This window comes from Salvelinus namaycush, chromosome 15 (genome assembly GCF_016432855.1).
Source record: "Salvelinus namaycush isolate Seneca chromosome 15, SaNama_1.0, whole genome shotgun sequence".
Lineage (NCBI taxonomy): Eukaryota > Metazoa > Chordata > Actinopteri > Salmoniformes > Salmonidae > Salvelinus > Salvelinus namaycush.
In genome coordinates this window covers 41,076,126-41,089,030 of record NC_052321.1, presented here as the reverse complement: position 1 = coordinate 41,089,030, position 12,905 = coordinate 41,076,126, and the positions used below count along the sequence as shown (strand labels likewise).

Genomic DNA, 12,905 nt, shown 5'->3' with positions numbered 1-12,905 from the left:
CGGCCCCCTATGGCGTCAGACTGACAAGGGCAGCATTTTCTGAACTAAACTGACCAAGACTCACCTCCAACAACACATAAAACTTCACATAACTCTGCTCAAAAACAATGACAAATTATCTCAACCACTGGAATAGGGGCTTTTTAAGTGAGCGCTGATGCCACCCTGTGGCATAAGCAGTGCCCACTTTGTAAAGCAGTGCCCACTTTGCAAAATATTTATCGCCTCTCCGGGGTGCTGTTGGAGCGACGCATCGTTGCGGCGCTCTCCCAACATTCAAAAAAAAAATCGAACATAAATCATGTAGCAGATATAGCATATATCTGTAGAAAGAGTATGTGACCTTTTCTGTGGCCTACAGGCTGTAGATAAAATGTATGACAATGTAATGAGACAGACAGTTTTTACATCACGCAGGTTTCTCTGATCAAATAGCCTAAACTAAATGGCGCCCATCAAATAAAAAAGTGCTGACATGTTAACAAACAACACACCCTAAAAACAGGACAGGTCAAAGTAAAATGGAAAATATGGAATGGACAATCAGGCCTAAGTAGGGCTCTGAGTGTGTTTTGAGGGACTGAGGGTTTTACGTTTTTGTTTTGTATTTAGTTTTTTTGGGACATTTGAGTGAATTCCATTTTACGTTTTGGATATCCCTTTTTTTATTTGTCATCCGGGATCATTGGGACATCCCTACTCTAACCTTAACCATAAACCTAACCATAATCTTAACCTTTTTCAATTTCAAATTCAGTGGGGGTAGGGACGTTCCAATGAACCAGATAGCACGGAACCTTTTTTAATTTCCAGCATCCAGTAGTGGGCGGCAATACACCGTTTGCCCTAAAACATCACAGGAGAAGAAGAATGGTTTCCACTAGTTACCATGAAAACAACCAGTTTTAGTCTTAATTTAAGTTTATGTTTTGGCATAAGGTTAGCCGCGTGGTTAGGTTGACGGATAGGTTTAAAATCCCATTTTAAGAAGATAAATTGTAGAAATAGGCATGGTTTATGACTTTGTGGATGTGGTAACTAGTGACGAACGACATCTACGTAACTCATGACGTTACTGTCTTTGGTCACGTGACTCCTCCGAAGGAGCAGCATGGCGGACATATATACGCAACCTCAAAACAAACTCCTGCAATTATACACTTAGCAAACCACGAAAACCGTGCGACAGGCCTAGGCCACGTCCGCCTGAGTACACTGCAACATGGACGAGGATAATAAACTTCAGTTCCCGTCCCTTCCTGCGTCAAAGGATGACCTATTGGTAAGCGCTAGCATTCAAGCTAACAAAATCTTTCTGGTTAGCTAGCAAATGTCATGAACAACTTAGCTAACTTGCGAGCATACTCAAAAACAGCCCTTAACATGAACAACTTAGTCTAATAAAATGTAATCTCACTCGCTAAATCGGACTTTTAGCTAAATGTAATCATGTCTGAAGCATTTTTCAAATTCTCTTGAATCACATTTCTGATCAAATTATGTTTTCCGTTAGCTACCTAGCTAATTTACCTAGCTAGTTTGCTAACTACCTAACCACATATCGCCAGTCGAAAGAGTTCAGCTAGCTGTCCCATTGGCAAGTGTAGCTTATGCTCGCTACAATAACACATCCGGGTAGGGGTATCTTGTGGCAGATGACTACTGCCCGGCTAAGAGAACGAACTAACCAGTCAGTTAACATATTCCATTGATTTTCTGATCTATTCCACAGGACTGGGCGTATCCAATGAGAAGAGAGATGCAGGTACCGTTAGCTAGTTGCCCTTTTTGTCCCCAAAATGGAATTATTGTAAGGGGCACCAAAAGTGACTGCTGCTGAGTGATATTAGCTATAATAGCTAAATCATGTAATCTCATAATAATGTACCTAAAACCTGTTCATCTGTTGTTTTAGGAGATTCTACCAGGCCTGTTTTTAGGTCCCTACTCAGCTGCTATGAAAAGCAAGGTAATTTGGTATCCCGTAAATCTGCTGGGGTGGCTATTCTTATCTGCTGAGGGCAGGTGTGGGTGTAGGCATTTGTTCCAGACCAGTCAAGCGGAAACCGTTTACTGTTTAAGAACCAAACGGAATGAAACTACCCAAATATTTTTATTTAACCTTTTTTTAGCAAGTCAGTTAAGAACAAATTCTTATTTACAATGACGGCCTACCCCAGCCGAACCCGGAAGACGCTGGGCCAATTGTGCGCCGCCCTATGGGACTCCCAATCACGGCCCGGGTGTGATGCAGCCTAGATTCGAACCAGTCGAACCACGCCTCTTGCACTGAGATGCAGTGTCTTAGTCCACTCCGCCACAAGTAACGCTAATTTGCAATAGACAAAACATTTTGCAACAGAATTGGCGTAATGATTACACCCCTGATTCAACCTGTCAAAGTCTTGACTATAGACTGGGTTTAGTTGATTACTAGAAGCAGATGTGTTTCTGCTTGGCTAGATCAAAAGCCAGAACCCACACCGGCCCTCTACGTTGGTCATCGAAACATTGAAGGTCCTCAGCACGGTTTTCCTATAGCGATGGAACTAATGCTTACGAGTGTTTTAATGATCCTACAACGGCCGAATGACGTGTGTCGTTGGAGCATGTGTTGATACTGATAGGATCGACAGAAAGGCAGGGCTGCTCTCTGATCAGCCTTCTCCATTCAAAACTTACCATGAAATTATAATTATTCCACAATACTAACGACGGATCAGCTCCTAGAGAGATGATTTTGGGAAACCGGGCCCTGGACTATAAAATAACAACATACTGTAGAATCTCAAAAAGTGAACTCAACTCTTTTGTTCTCTTTTAGCTTTCCGTCCTTGAAAGACAGGGGATAACGCACATGGTGTGTGTCCGCCAAGATATCGAGGCCAATTTTATAAAGCCCAACTTCCCACATAAATTTAGGTAAGCGACAAACTGAGAACAGGTACTTGTGGTGTTTATAACTCAGCCAATGACATCTCTCACTTAATATATCAGCTAATTAATGTGGCCTGCTTTCTTCTGTTTTTAGATACCTTGTTTTAGATATTGCTGACAATCCTGTGGAAAACATAATTCGATATTTCCCTATGGTGAGTTTCAGCATGAGTGTGGTGGATAATGTTACATAGTATTGCAGTCGGTCAATTAAAAAAAGTGGTCAGCTGAAGCAGATGCTTAGCTACAGGACTGTTTTGCTAGCACAGACTGGAATATGTTCCGGGATTCTTCCGATGGCATTGAGGAGTACACCATATCAGTCACTGGCTTCATCAATAAGTGCAATTGAGGTCGGAAGTTTAAATACACTTAGGTTGGAGTCATTAAAACTCGTTTTTCAACCACTCCACTCCAAACTATAGTTTTGGCAAGTCTACTTTGTGCATGACAAGTAATTTTTCCAATAATTGTTAACAGACAGATTAGATTATTTCACTTATACTTCACTGTATCACAATTCCAGTGGGTCAGAAGTTTACATTCAATAAGTTGACTGTGCCTTTAAACAGTTTAGAACATTCCAGAAATGATGTAATGGCTTTAGAAGCTTCTGATAGGCTCATTGACATCATTTGAGTCAATTGGATGTGTACCTGTGGATGTATTTCAAGGCCTACCTTCAAACTCAGTGCCAAACAATAGTATGCAAGTATAAACACCATTGGACCACGCAGCCGTCATACCGCTCTGGAAGGAGACATGTTCTGTCTCCTAGAGATGAACGTACATTGGTGTGAAAAGTGCAAATCAATCCCAGAACAACAGCAAGGGAACTTGTAAAGATACTGGAGGAAACGGGTACAGAAGTATATATCCACAGTAAAACGTGTCCTATATCGACATAACCTGAAATGCCGCTCAGCAAGGAAGAAGCCACTGCTCCAAAACCACCATAAAAAAAGCCAGACTACGGTTTGTTACTTGAAAGAGATTTGCGTCAGTTCAAATCTGGCATCAGGACAAAATGTGATTCATAGTCACCGAATATATTTTAAGTATTTTAATTAAACTCAAACGATAAATGGGAAATGCAATTTTCGTATATACGGGTTCACTGGATCTCCGCGCAGGGTAGATCAGAGAACTGTGGAATGTACTCAAAATAGTAGTTTTATATTATGACAAGTTTATTCTCAACTTGTCCAGTTGGCCTATCATAGTAGAGGTTTAGCATGGTTCATACTCTTGCTCCTCCTTTGTGGGCCCCCAAACTTGTCCAAGCCCCTTGGCGTTTTCCTTCTCCACATCTGGTTGTTGGGTAGAGCAGCTCCATCTTGTGTCCCCCTCGACCATTCACTGAAACAGTTCCTAATATGGTATTGTCCAGTATTCTAAACTCCTGGTTGGTCTAGAGAGATGCACCCCTCCCCTCTCCAGACTGTCCACAGCTTTTATGGCCTGTGGTGGTCAGTTTTTACACACCTACCCCCCTCTGTATTGTGTGTGTGTGTGTGCAACAAAACATCATTCACCTTCAATCAATATGCTAACAGCCTATAGTGCATAAACATAAATCCTAACATACTTCACATGGGGACAAAGATCGTACTTTTTGGAGAAATGTCCTCTGGTCTGATGAAACAAAAAAAGAACTGTTTGGCCATAATGACCATCGTTATGTTTGAAGGAAATGGGGGGGATGCTTGCAAGCTGAAGAACACCATCCCAACCGTGAAGCACAGGGGTGGCTGCATCATGTTGTGGGGGTGCTTTGCTGCAGGAGGGACTGGTGTACTTCACAAAATAGATGGCATCATGAGGAAGTAAAATTATGTTGATATATTGAAGCAACAGCTCAAGACATCAGTCAGGAAGTTAAAGCTTGGTCGCAAATGGGTCTTCCAAATGGACATTGACTCCAAGCATACTTCCAAAGTTGCGGCAAAATGGCTTAAGAACAACAAAGTCAATGTATTGGAGTGACCATCACAAAGCCCTGACCTCAAGCCTATAGAAAATGTGTGGGCAGAACTGAAAAAGCGTGTGTGCGCAAGGAGGCCTAGAAACCTGACTCAATTACACCAGCTCTGTCAGGAGTAATGTTCCAAAATTCACCCAACTTATTGTGGGAAGCTTGAGGAAGGCTGCCCAAAACGTTTGACCCAAGTTAAACAATTTAAAGGCAATGCTACCAAACACTCAATTAGTATATGTAAACTTCTGACCCACTGAGAATGTGATGAAATAAATAAAAGCTGAAAAATCTTTCTCTACTGTTATTCTGACATTTCACATTCGTAAAATTAAGTGGTGATCATAACTGACCTAAGAAAGGGAATTTTTAGTAGGATTTGGAATTGTGAAAAACGGAGTTTAAATGTATTTGGCTAAGGTGTATGTAAACTTCCGACTTCAACTGTACATACCCCAACCAGAAGCCATGGCTTACAGGCAACATCCGCACTTAGCTAAAGGGTAGAGCTGCCGCTTTCAAGGAGTGGGACTCTAACCCGGGAAGCTTATAATAAATCCCGGTATGCCCTCCGAAGAACCATCAAACAGGCAAAGCGTCAATACTGGAATAAGATCGAATCGTACTGACGGATTACCAGGACGTGTATTCCGAGCATGCGCTGACCAACTGGCAAGTGTCTTCATTGACATTTTTAATCTCTCCCTGAGTCTGTAATACCAACTTGTTTCAAGCAGACCACCATAGTCCCTGTGCCCAAGAACACTAAGTTAACCTGCCAAAATGACTACCGACCCATAGCACTCATGTCTGTAACCATGAAGTGCTTTGAAAGGCCAGTCATCGCTCACATCAACACCATTATCCCAGAAACCCTAGACCCACTCCAATTTGCATACCACCCCAACAGATCCACAAATGATGTAATTTCTATTGCACTCCACACTGCCCTTTCCCACCTGGACAAAAATAACACTGATGTTAGAATGCTATTCATTGACTACAGCTCAGCGTTCAACACCATAGTGCCCTCAAAGCTCATCACTAAGCTAAGGACCGTAGGACTAAACACCTCCCTCTGCAACTGGATCCTGGACTTCCTGATGGGCCACGCCCGGGTGGTAGGGGTAGGTAACAACACATCTGCCACGCTGATCCTCAACATGGGGGCCCCTCAGGGGTGCGTGCTCAGTCTCCTCCTGTACTCCCTGTTCACTCATGACTGCATGGCCAGGCACGACTCCAACACCATCATTAAGTTTGCCGATGACACAACAGTAGTAGGCCTGATCACCGACAACAATGAGACCGCCTATAGTGAGGAGGTCAGAGACCTGGCCGAGTGGTGCCAGGACAACAACCTATCCCTCAACGTGATCAAGACAAAGGAGATGATTGTGGACTACTGGAAAAAGAGGACCGGCCACACCCCCATTCTCATCGACGGGGCTGAAGTGGAGCAGGTTGAGAGCTTCAATTTCCTTGGTGTCCACTTCACCAACAAACTATCATGGTCCAAACACACCAAGACACACACCATGGGTCTTCAGATCCTCAAAGTTTTACAGCTGCACCATTGAGAGCATCCTGACTGGTTGCATCACTGCCTGGTATGGCCTGCTCGGCCTCTATACCAGGCGGTGTCCGAGGAAGGCCCTGAAAATTGTCAGACACCAGCCACCCTAGTCATAGACTGTTCTCTCTGCTACCGCACGGCAAGCGGTACCGGAGCGCCAGGTCTACGTCCAAAAGGCTTCTTCCCCCAACCCATAAGACTCCTGAACAGCTGGTCAAATGGCTACCCAGACTATTTGCATTGCCTCCCTACGCTGCTGCTACTCTATTTATTATCTATGCATAGTTACTTTAACTCTACCTACATGTACATATTACCTTGACTAACCGGTGCCCCCGCACATTGCCTCTGTACCTTGCCTGCCCTGTCATGTTATTGTTAAAGGCCTAAATGTATATATTTTTCTCTCCACAGATTAAAGAATTTATTGATGGCTGTTTAGCCAGTGGAGGTAATAAACATTTCTTTAATTGAATAGTATCTTGTCTTTAGAATTTAGTTGCAATATACTGTGTGCGTATAACTGTGTGCGGGTACTTTTACTTCAATGTTACAGTTCTTGTACCCTGCACCTTGAGAATTGTTGGAATTTGCAGTACTATACAGTACTTTTGAACTCTTTACAATATACACTACCGTTCAAAAGTTTGGGGTCACTTAAATGTCCTTGTTTTTGAAAGAAAAGCTAAAAATGTTGTCCATTAAAAGACCATCAAATTGATCAGAAATACAGCGTAGACATTGTTAATGTTGTAAATGCTGTACCTTTCCCTTCACAGAACAGCGCAAACTGGCTCTAACTAGAATAGAAAGAGGAGTGGGAGGCCCCAGTGCACAACTGAGCAAGAGGACAAGTACATTAGTGTCTAGTTTGAGAAACAGACGCCTCACAGGTCCTCAACTGGCAACTTCATTAAATAGTACCCGCAAAACACCAGTCTCAACGTTAACAGTGAAGAGGCGAATCTGGGATGCTGGCCGTCTAGGCAGAGTTCCTCTGTCCAGTGTCTGTGTTCTTTTGCCCATCTTTTCTTTTTATTGACCAGTCTGAGATATGGCTTTTTCTTTGCAACTCTGCCTAGAAGGCCAGCATCCCGGAGTCGCCTCTTCACTGTTGATGTTGAGACTGGTGTTTTGCGGGTACTATTTAATGAAACGGCCAGTTGAGGACTTGGGAGGCATCTGTTTCTCAAACTAGACGCTCTAATGTACTTGTCCTCTTGCTCAATTGTGCATTGGGGACTCCCACTCTTTCTATTCTGGTTAGGGCCAGTTTGCGCTGTTCTGTGAAGGGACTAGTACACGGCGTTGTACCAGATCTTCAGTTTCTTGGCCATTTCTCGCATGGAATAGCCTTCATTTCTCAGAACAAGAATAGACTGACGAGTTTCAGAAGAAAGTTCTTTGTTTCTAGCCATTTTTAGCCTGTAATCGAACCCACAAATGCTGATGCTCCAGATATTCAACTAGTCTAAAGGCCAGTTTTATTCCTCCTTTAATCAGAACTACAGTTTTCAGCTGTGCTACCATAATTGCAAAAAGTGATCAATCTAATGATCAATATTAGCCTTTTTAAAATGATAAACTTGGATTAGCTAACACAACATGCCATTGGAACACAGGAGTGATGGTTACTGATATTGGGCCTCTGTACGCCTATGTAGATATGCCATAAAAAATCAGCTGTTTCCAGCTACACTAGTCAATAACAACATTATCAATGTCTACACTTTCTGATCCATTTGTTGTTTTAATGGACAAAAAATTAGCTTTTCTTTCAAAAACAAGGGAATTTATAAGTGACCCCACTTATATCTTGACTCTGTCCTTGTCTTGTTCACATAGGAAAGGTACTAGTTCATGGAAACGCAGGGATATCAAGAAGGTTTGTCACATCTCATGTTATCGATTTGATTTTGAATAGATCCATAGTGTTTGAAAATACTCTTCTTGCCTGCTTGTCTATTGATCATGCTTGATCTTCCTGTTAGACCAGTATTACTCTCAATCACAATTGTCTTGTCCTTTCAGCGCTGCCTTAGTTATTGCATACCTTATGGAGACATTTGGCATAAAGTACAGGTAAGACCGTTCAACAAACCAAGCAGGTTTAATTTATTGCACAGACACTGTCCAGATGCATTGTGACCAAATATCTAGTAAAATGTCCTTCTGAAATGTGCTGGTTCTTCTACAGGGATGCTTTCAGCCACGTTCAGGAGAGGAGATTCTGCATCAACCCTAACGTGGGCTTTGTGCATCAATTACAGGTAGGGTCCTGTGTATCAAGTCGTGAACTCATAATCTTTCAAACAGCTCTGATCACTGAGATTACATGAGGCATATTCAATGGTTTTCAACTTTACAAATGTGGCAGATGGATGTCTGCTTGATACGAGACATTTCTGTCTGAATGGTTTGTAAATGCTGCGCTCTCCATCTCTTGATGTCGGGTTTTCTAGGAATATGAAGCGATCTACTCAGCTAAACTAACCATCAAGATGATGTCACCAATACAGCTGGGCAGATCGTTCTCCCTGCATGCTGGAATGCCAGGTCAGTGTGTGCATCTTCCATTCAGGTTACAGGAACCTGGGCTCATTCCACGCTTACCAGACACGTCTGTGTCACCATGGGTGCATTTTAAGATGACTTACCAACGGCCTAGAATGCCCTCGATTGCAGTCGGCGGAGGTTCTTATGTACAGACAACACATTTAGTGGTTTTCCAACCGCAAAGCTCATATAGCAACAGGGCAGCGTCAAAATTGCCACCGTTGTTCAATAGAGGTTTTAGTTAGAGAAGAGTTTATTGTGACATTCTACCACCCTACATCGTCCAACACATTTAAAAACACTCAAACTAAATATCATATTGCGGTGAGAGGTCTCAAATATCACATTCGTTTGGATCCACTATAGCAGGGGTACTCAAGTACTATTTGAGAAGTTCCGGTCACACACCTTTCCTAGGTGGCAAACCCCCACCTCGAAACCCATGCGACCCAAACTGTTCACAGCCCTCTTGGCGGAGATAGAATTTTTCATTTTAAAGCTAATTTCCCGCAATTCTACACATTTTCCATGCCCTATGAGAGTTTATATGATATCGGGTTGAAGTCCGACTGCGGTCTGCCAGTAGAGTATATGGGGGCACTACAGCTTATAAATCGTGGCAAATTATTCTTATTCAGGTTCACGTAGGTCAAGCTAAACACCCTAATTAATGATTGGGGGACAATTGTGCTTTCCACAATAGCTGCAGGGTGCAGTGGATGAGGAGCAACTGCAGAGACTTGAATCAAAACTTAAATCAAAACGGCATGACCGCCAATCATGTGGTTTATGCAGTCGACATGTAGGCTCAACTTTTATCCCCATGTTACAATATGCATTGAAAGAAGTTGATCAGCAACTGAACAGAATTGATGCTCTCAAAAGTGCCCAAAAACAAGTGGTTCTTTCCCATGAAATTCAGGTGTTTATACAACGTTTATTAAAGGGATACTTCGGTAATTTCCTACTTACCCAGATTCAGACAAACTCACAGATGCCATTTTTATGGCTCTGCGTGCAGTTTGAAAAAAATGTAAGGTAGCATATTGTCCCGAAGTATCCCTTTTAAGTTCACCACCAGTCACTGCTGTCTTTCCCTTTCTTTATTTCTGGATGTTTGACCCTGTAAATGTCTGTACTTCGCAGGCAGCCTGAAACGAAGCCTGGAGGAAGACGAGGACTTCGGGGGAATGCAGGTCACTGCTGCACAGAACGGATAGGTTTATTATGCAGATAGCGGTGTCTTTGCATACAGTGCACTCTTCTTTTTTTTTTCATTTTTTTTTTTTTAACAAACATTTTTATTGGGATTAAAAATGTAAATATTTCAATTTTTCTAACGGGGAAGGGTGGGGGATTGGGTTCGCTTCCTGACGTCTGAGACCAAAGGGAGGGGGGTACAGTTTCATAAGTGATTATTATTTTTTTGCTGTATGCACTGATGTTTTTTGCAGTTTTATACTATTTAAAGCATTTTGCATTTTCAGCGGGACAGTATTGCAATAATGCACTTTTGATACTTGAATTGTTATTTCTCGCCAGAAGGTGGCAGTTGGCGTAAGGGACAGTAATAGAATGTCAATGCCTTATGGAGAGATGGAGGCCCATATTTGGGATTTGGGAGTGTTGGACAGAGATCAGGCTTAAAATGTGATGGTATTTAAGTGAAAGGGAGAGAAAGCTTGCCAGAGAATTAACGACCCACTGCTCAATAAACAGACTGCTAACATGTCTGTTGTACTGTCATTTCTAGATTATCAAGTTAACGTAAAAGTCAATGCACCCAAGTAGTATAAATCAGGTTTTTGTATTTCGAGCAATAGACAAAGTAACAACCAGTCGAATGTTAAAGTATTTATTTGCATTTTACATAGAATGTATTCTTATAATTAAATGATCAAATACAAATGTCTCCAGTTATGACTAATAGTTTAAAAAACCAAGGTTGAATAAACAACCTTTCACTACAATTACATTTAATTTACCCCACACATATACATGGAAATTCTTTGATATCTGATACCAAATGTACTGTAGCTATGTATTTTATGCGACAGAATTTCCTCTTGATTACAAACTTCCTGAGGGCTGATGCAACCCATGTCAAATCAAATTGTATTTGTCACATGCGCCGAATACAACCGGTGTACAGTCGTGGCCAAAAGTTGAGAATGAAACCAATATTAATTTTCAAAGTCTGCTGCCTCAGTTTGTATGATGGCAATTTGCATATACTCCAGAATGTAATGAAGAGTGATCAGATGAATTGCAAAGTCCCTCTTTGCCATGCAAATGAACTGAATCCCCAAAAAAAACATTTCCACTGCATTTCAGCCCTGCCACAAAAGGACCAGCTGACATGTCAGTGATTCTCTCGTTAACACAGGTGTGTGTTGACGAGGACAAGGCTGGAGATCCCTCTGTCATGCTGATTGAGTTTGAATAACAGACTGGATGCTTCAAAAGGAGGGTGGTGCTTGGATTCATTGTTCTTCCTCTGTCAATCATGGTTAACTGCAAGGAAACACGTGCCGTCATCATTGCTTTGTACAAAAAGGGCTTCACAGGCAAGGATATTGCTGCACGTAAGATTGCACCTAAATCAACCATTTATCAGATCATCAAGAAGGAGAGCGGTTCAATTGTTGTGAAGAAGGTTTCAGGGCACCCAAGAAAGTCCAGCAAGCGCCAGGACCGTCTCCTAAAGTTGATTCAGCTGCGGGATTGGGGCACCACCAGTACAGAGCTTGCTCAGGAATGGCAGCAGGCAGGTGTGAGTGCATCTGCACGGACAGTGAGGCGAAGACTTTTGGAGGATGGCCTGGTGTCAAGAAGGGCAGCAAAAAAAACACTTATCTCCAGGAAAAACATCAGGGACAGACTGATATTCTGCAAAAGGTACAGGGATTGAACTCCTGAGGACTGGGGTAAAGTCGTTTTCTCTGATGAATCCCCTTTTCCGATTGTTTGGGGCATCTGGAAAAAAGTTTGTCCGGAGAAGACAAGATGAGCTCTACCATCAGTCCTGTGTCATGCCAACAGTAAAGCTTCCTGAGACCATTCATGTGTGGAGTTGCTTCTCAGCCAAGGGAGTGGGCTCACTCACAATTTTGCCTAAGAACACAGCCATGAATAAAGAATGGTACCAACACATCCTCCGAGAGCAACTTCTCCCAACCATCCAGGAACAGTTTGGTGACGAACAATGCCTTTTCCAGCATGATGGAGCACCTTGCCATAAGGCAAAAGTGATAACTAAGTGGCTCGGGGAACAAAACATAGATATTTCCATGGCCAGGAAACTCCCCAGACCTTAATCACATTGAGAACTTGTGGTAAATCCTCAAGTGGCGGGTGGACAAACAAAACCCCACAAATTCTGACAAACTCCAAGCATTGATTATTCAAGAACGGGCTGCCATCAGTCAGGATGTGGCCCAGAAGCTAATTGACAGCATGCCAGGGCGGATTGCAGAGGTCTTGAAAAAGAAGTGTCAACACTGCAAATATTGACAAAGATAAAATGGCGCCTAGAGTGCAAAAGGACATTTAAAACCGAAGGACTCATGGATGACATGTTGATATACTGTAACTTCTGGCATTAAAATGGGGTATAATGTGGATGTTGCTGTAACATAGTGTGTAAAGGTAACCATGGTCATGTTTGTACTCTACAGTCTACGTTTTTCATCATGGGGAATGTGAAACTGTCTTCCGGACAAGAAAAATATGCTGTGAACACTTATGAGTAAGTCTCAGGTTTATATCATGTGAATATTGCTATGCTGAATCCTTTCAATCAACGGAGTGGTCCCAATGACACTGTCCGGCCATTAGAGCCCACCTTCTGTTAGTCTCCCT

General features: G+C 42.4%; 1 protein-coding gene across 1 annotated transcript; it reads left to right on the top strand.

Annotated features, from left to right (window-relative positions):
- Positions 1 to 1,093: 1,093 nt before the first annotated feature.
- On the top strand, positions 1,094 to 10,773 carry LOC120060536 (serine/threonine/tyrosine-interacting protein A-like). Its single transcript, XM_039009927.1, has 11 exons — positions 1,094 to 1,282; positions 1,733 to 1,765; positions 1,916 to 1,969; positions 2,825 to 2,922; positions 3,032 to 3,092; positions 6,903 to 6,939; positions 8,334 to 8,373; positions 8,520 to 8,570; positions 8,686 to 8,758; positions 8,951 to 9,044; positions 10,191 to 10,773. Exons 1-11 carry the CDS (start codon positions 1,223 to 1,225, stop codon positions 10,262 to 10,264), a joined length of 675 nt encoding a protein of 224 aa, XP_038865855.1. The 5' UTR covers positions 1,094 to 1,222; the 3' UTR covers positions 10,265 to 10,773.
- The last annotated feature ends 2,132 nt before the right edge of the window (positions 10,774 to 12,905 follow it).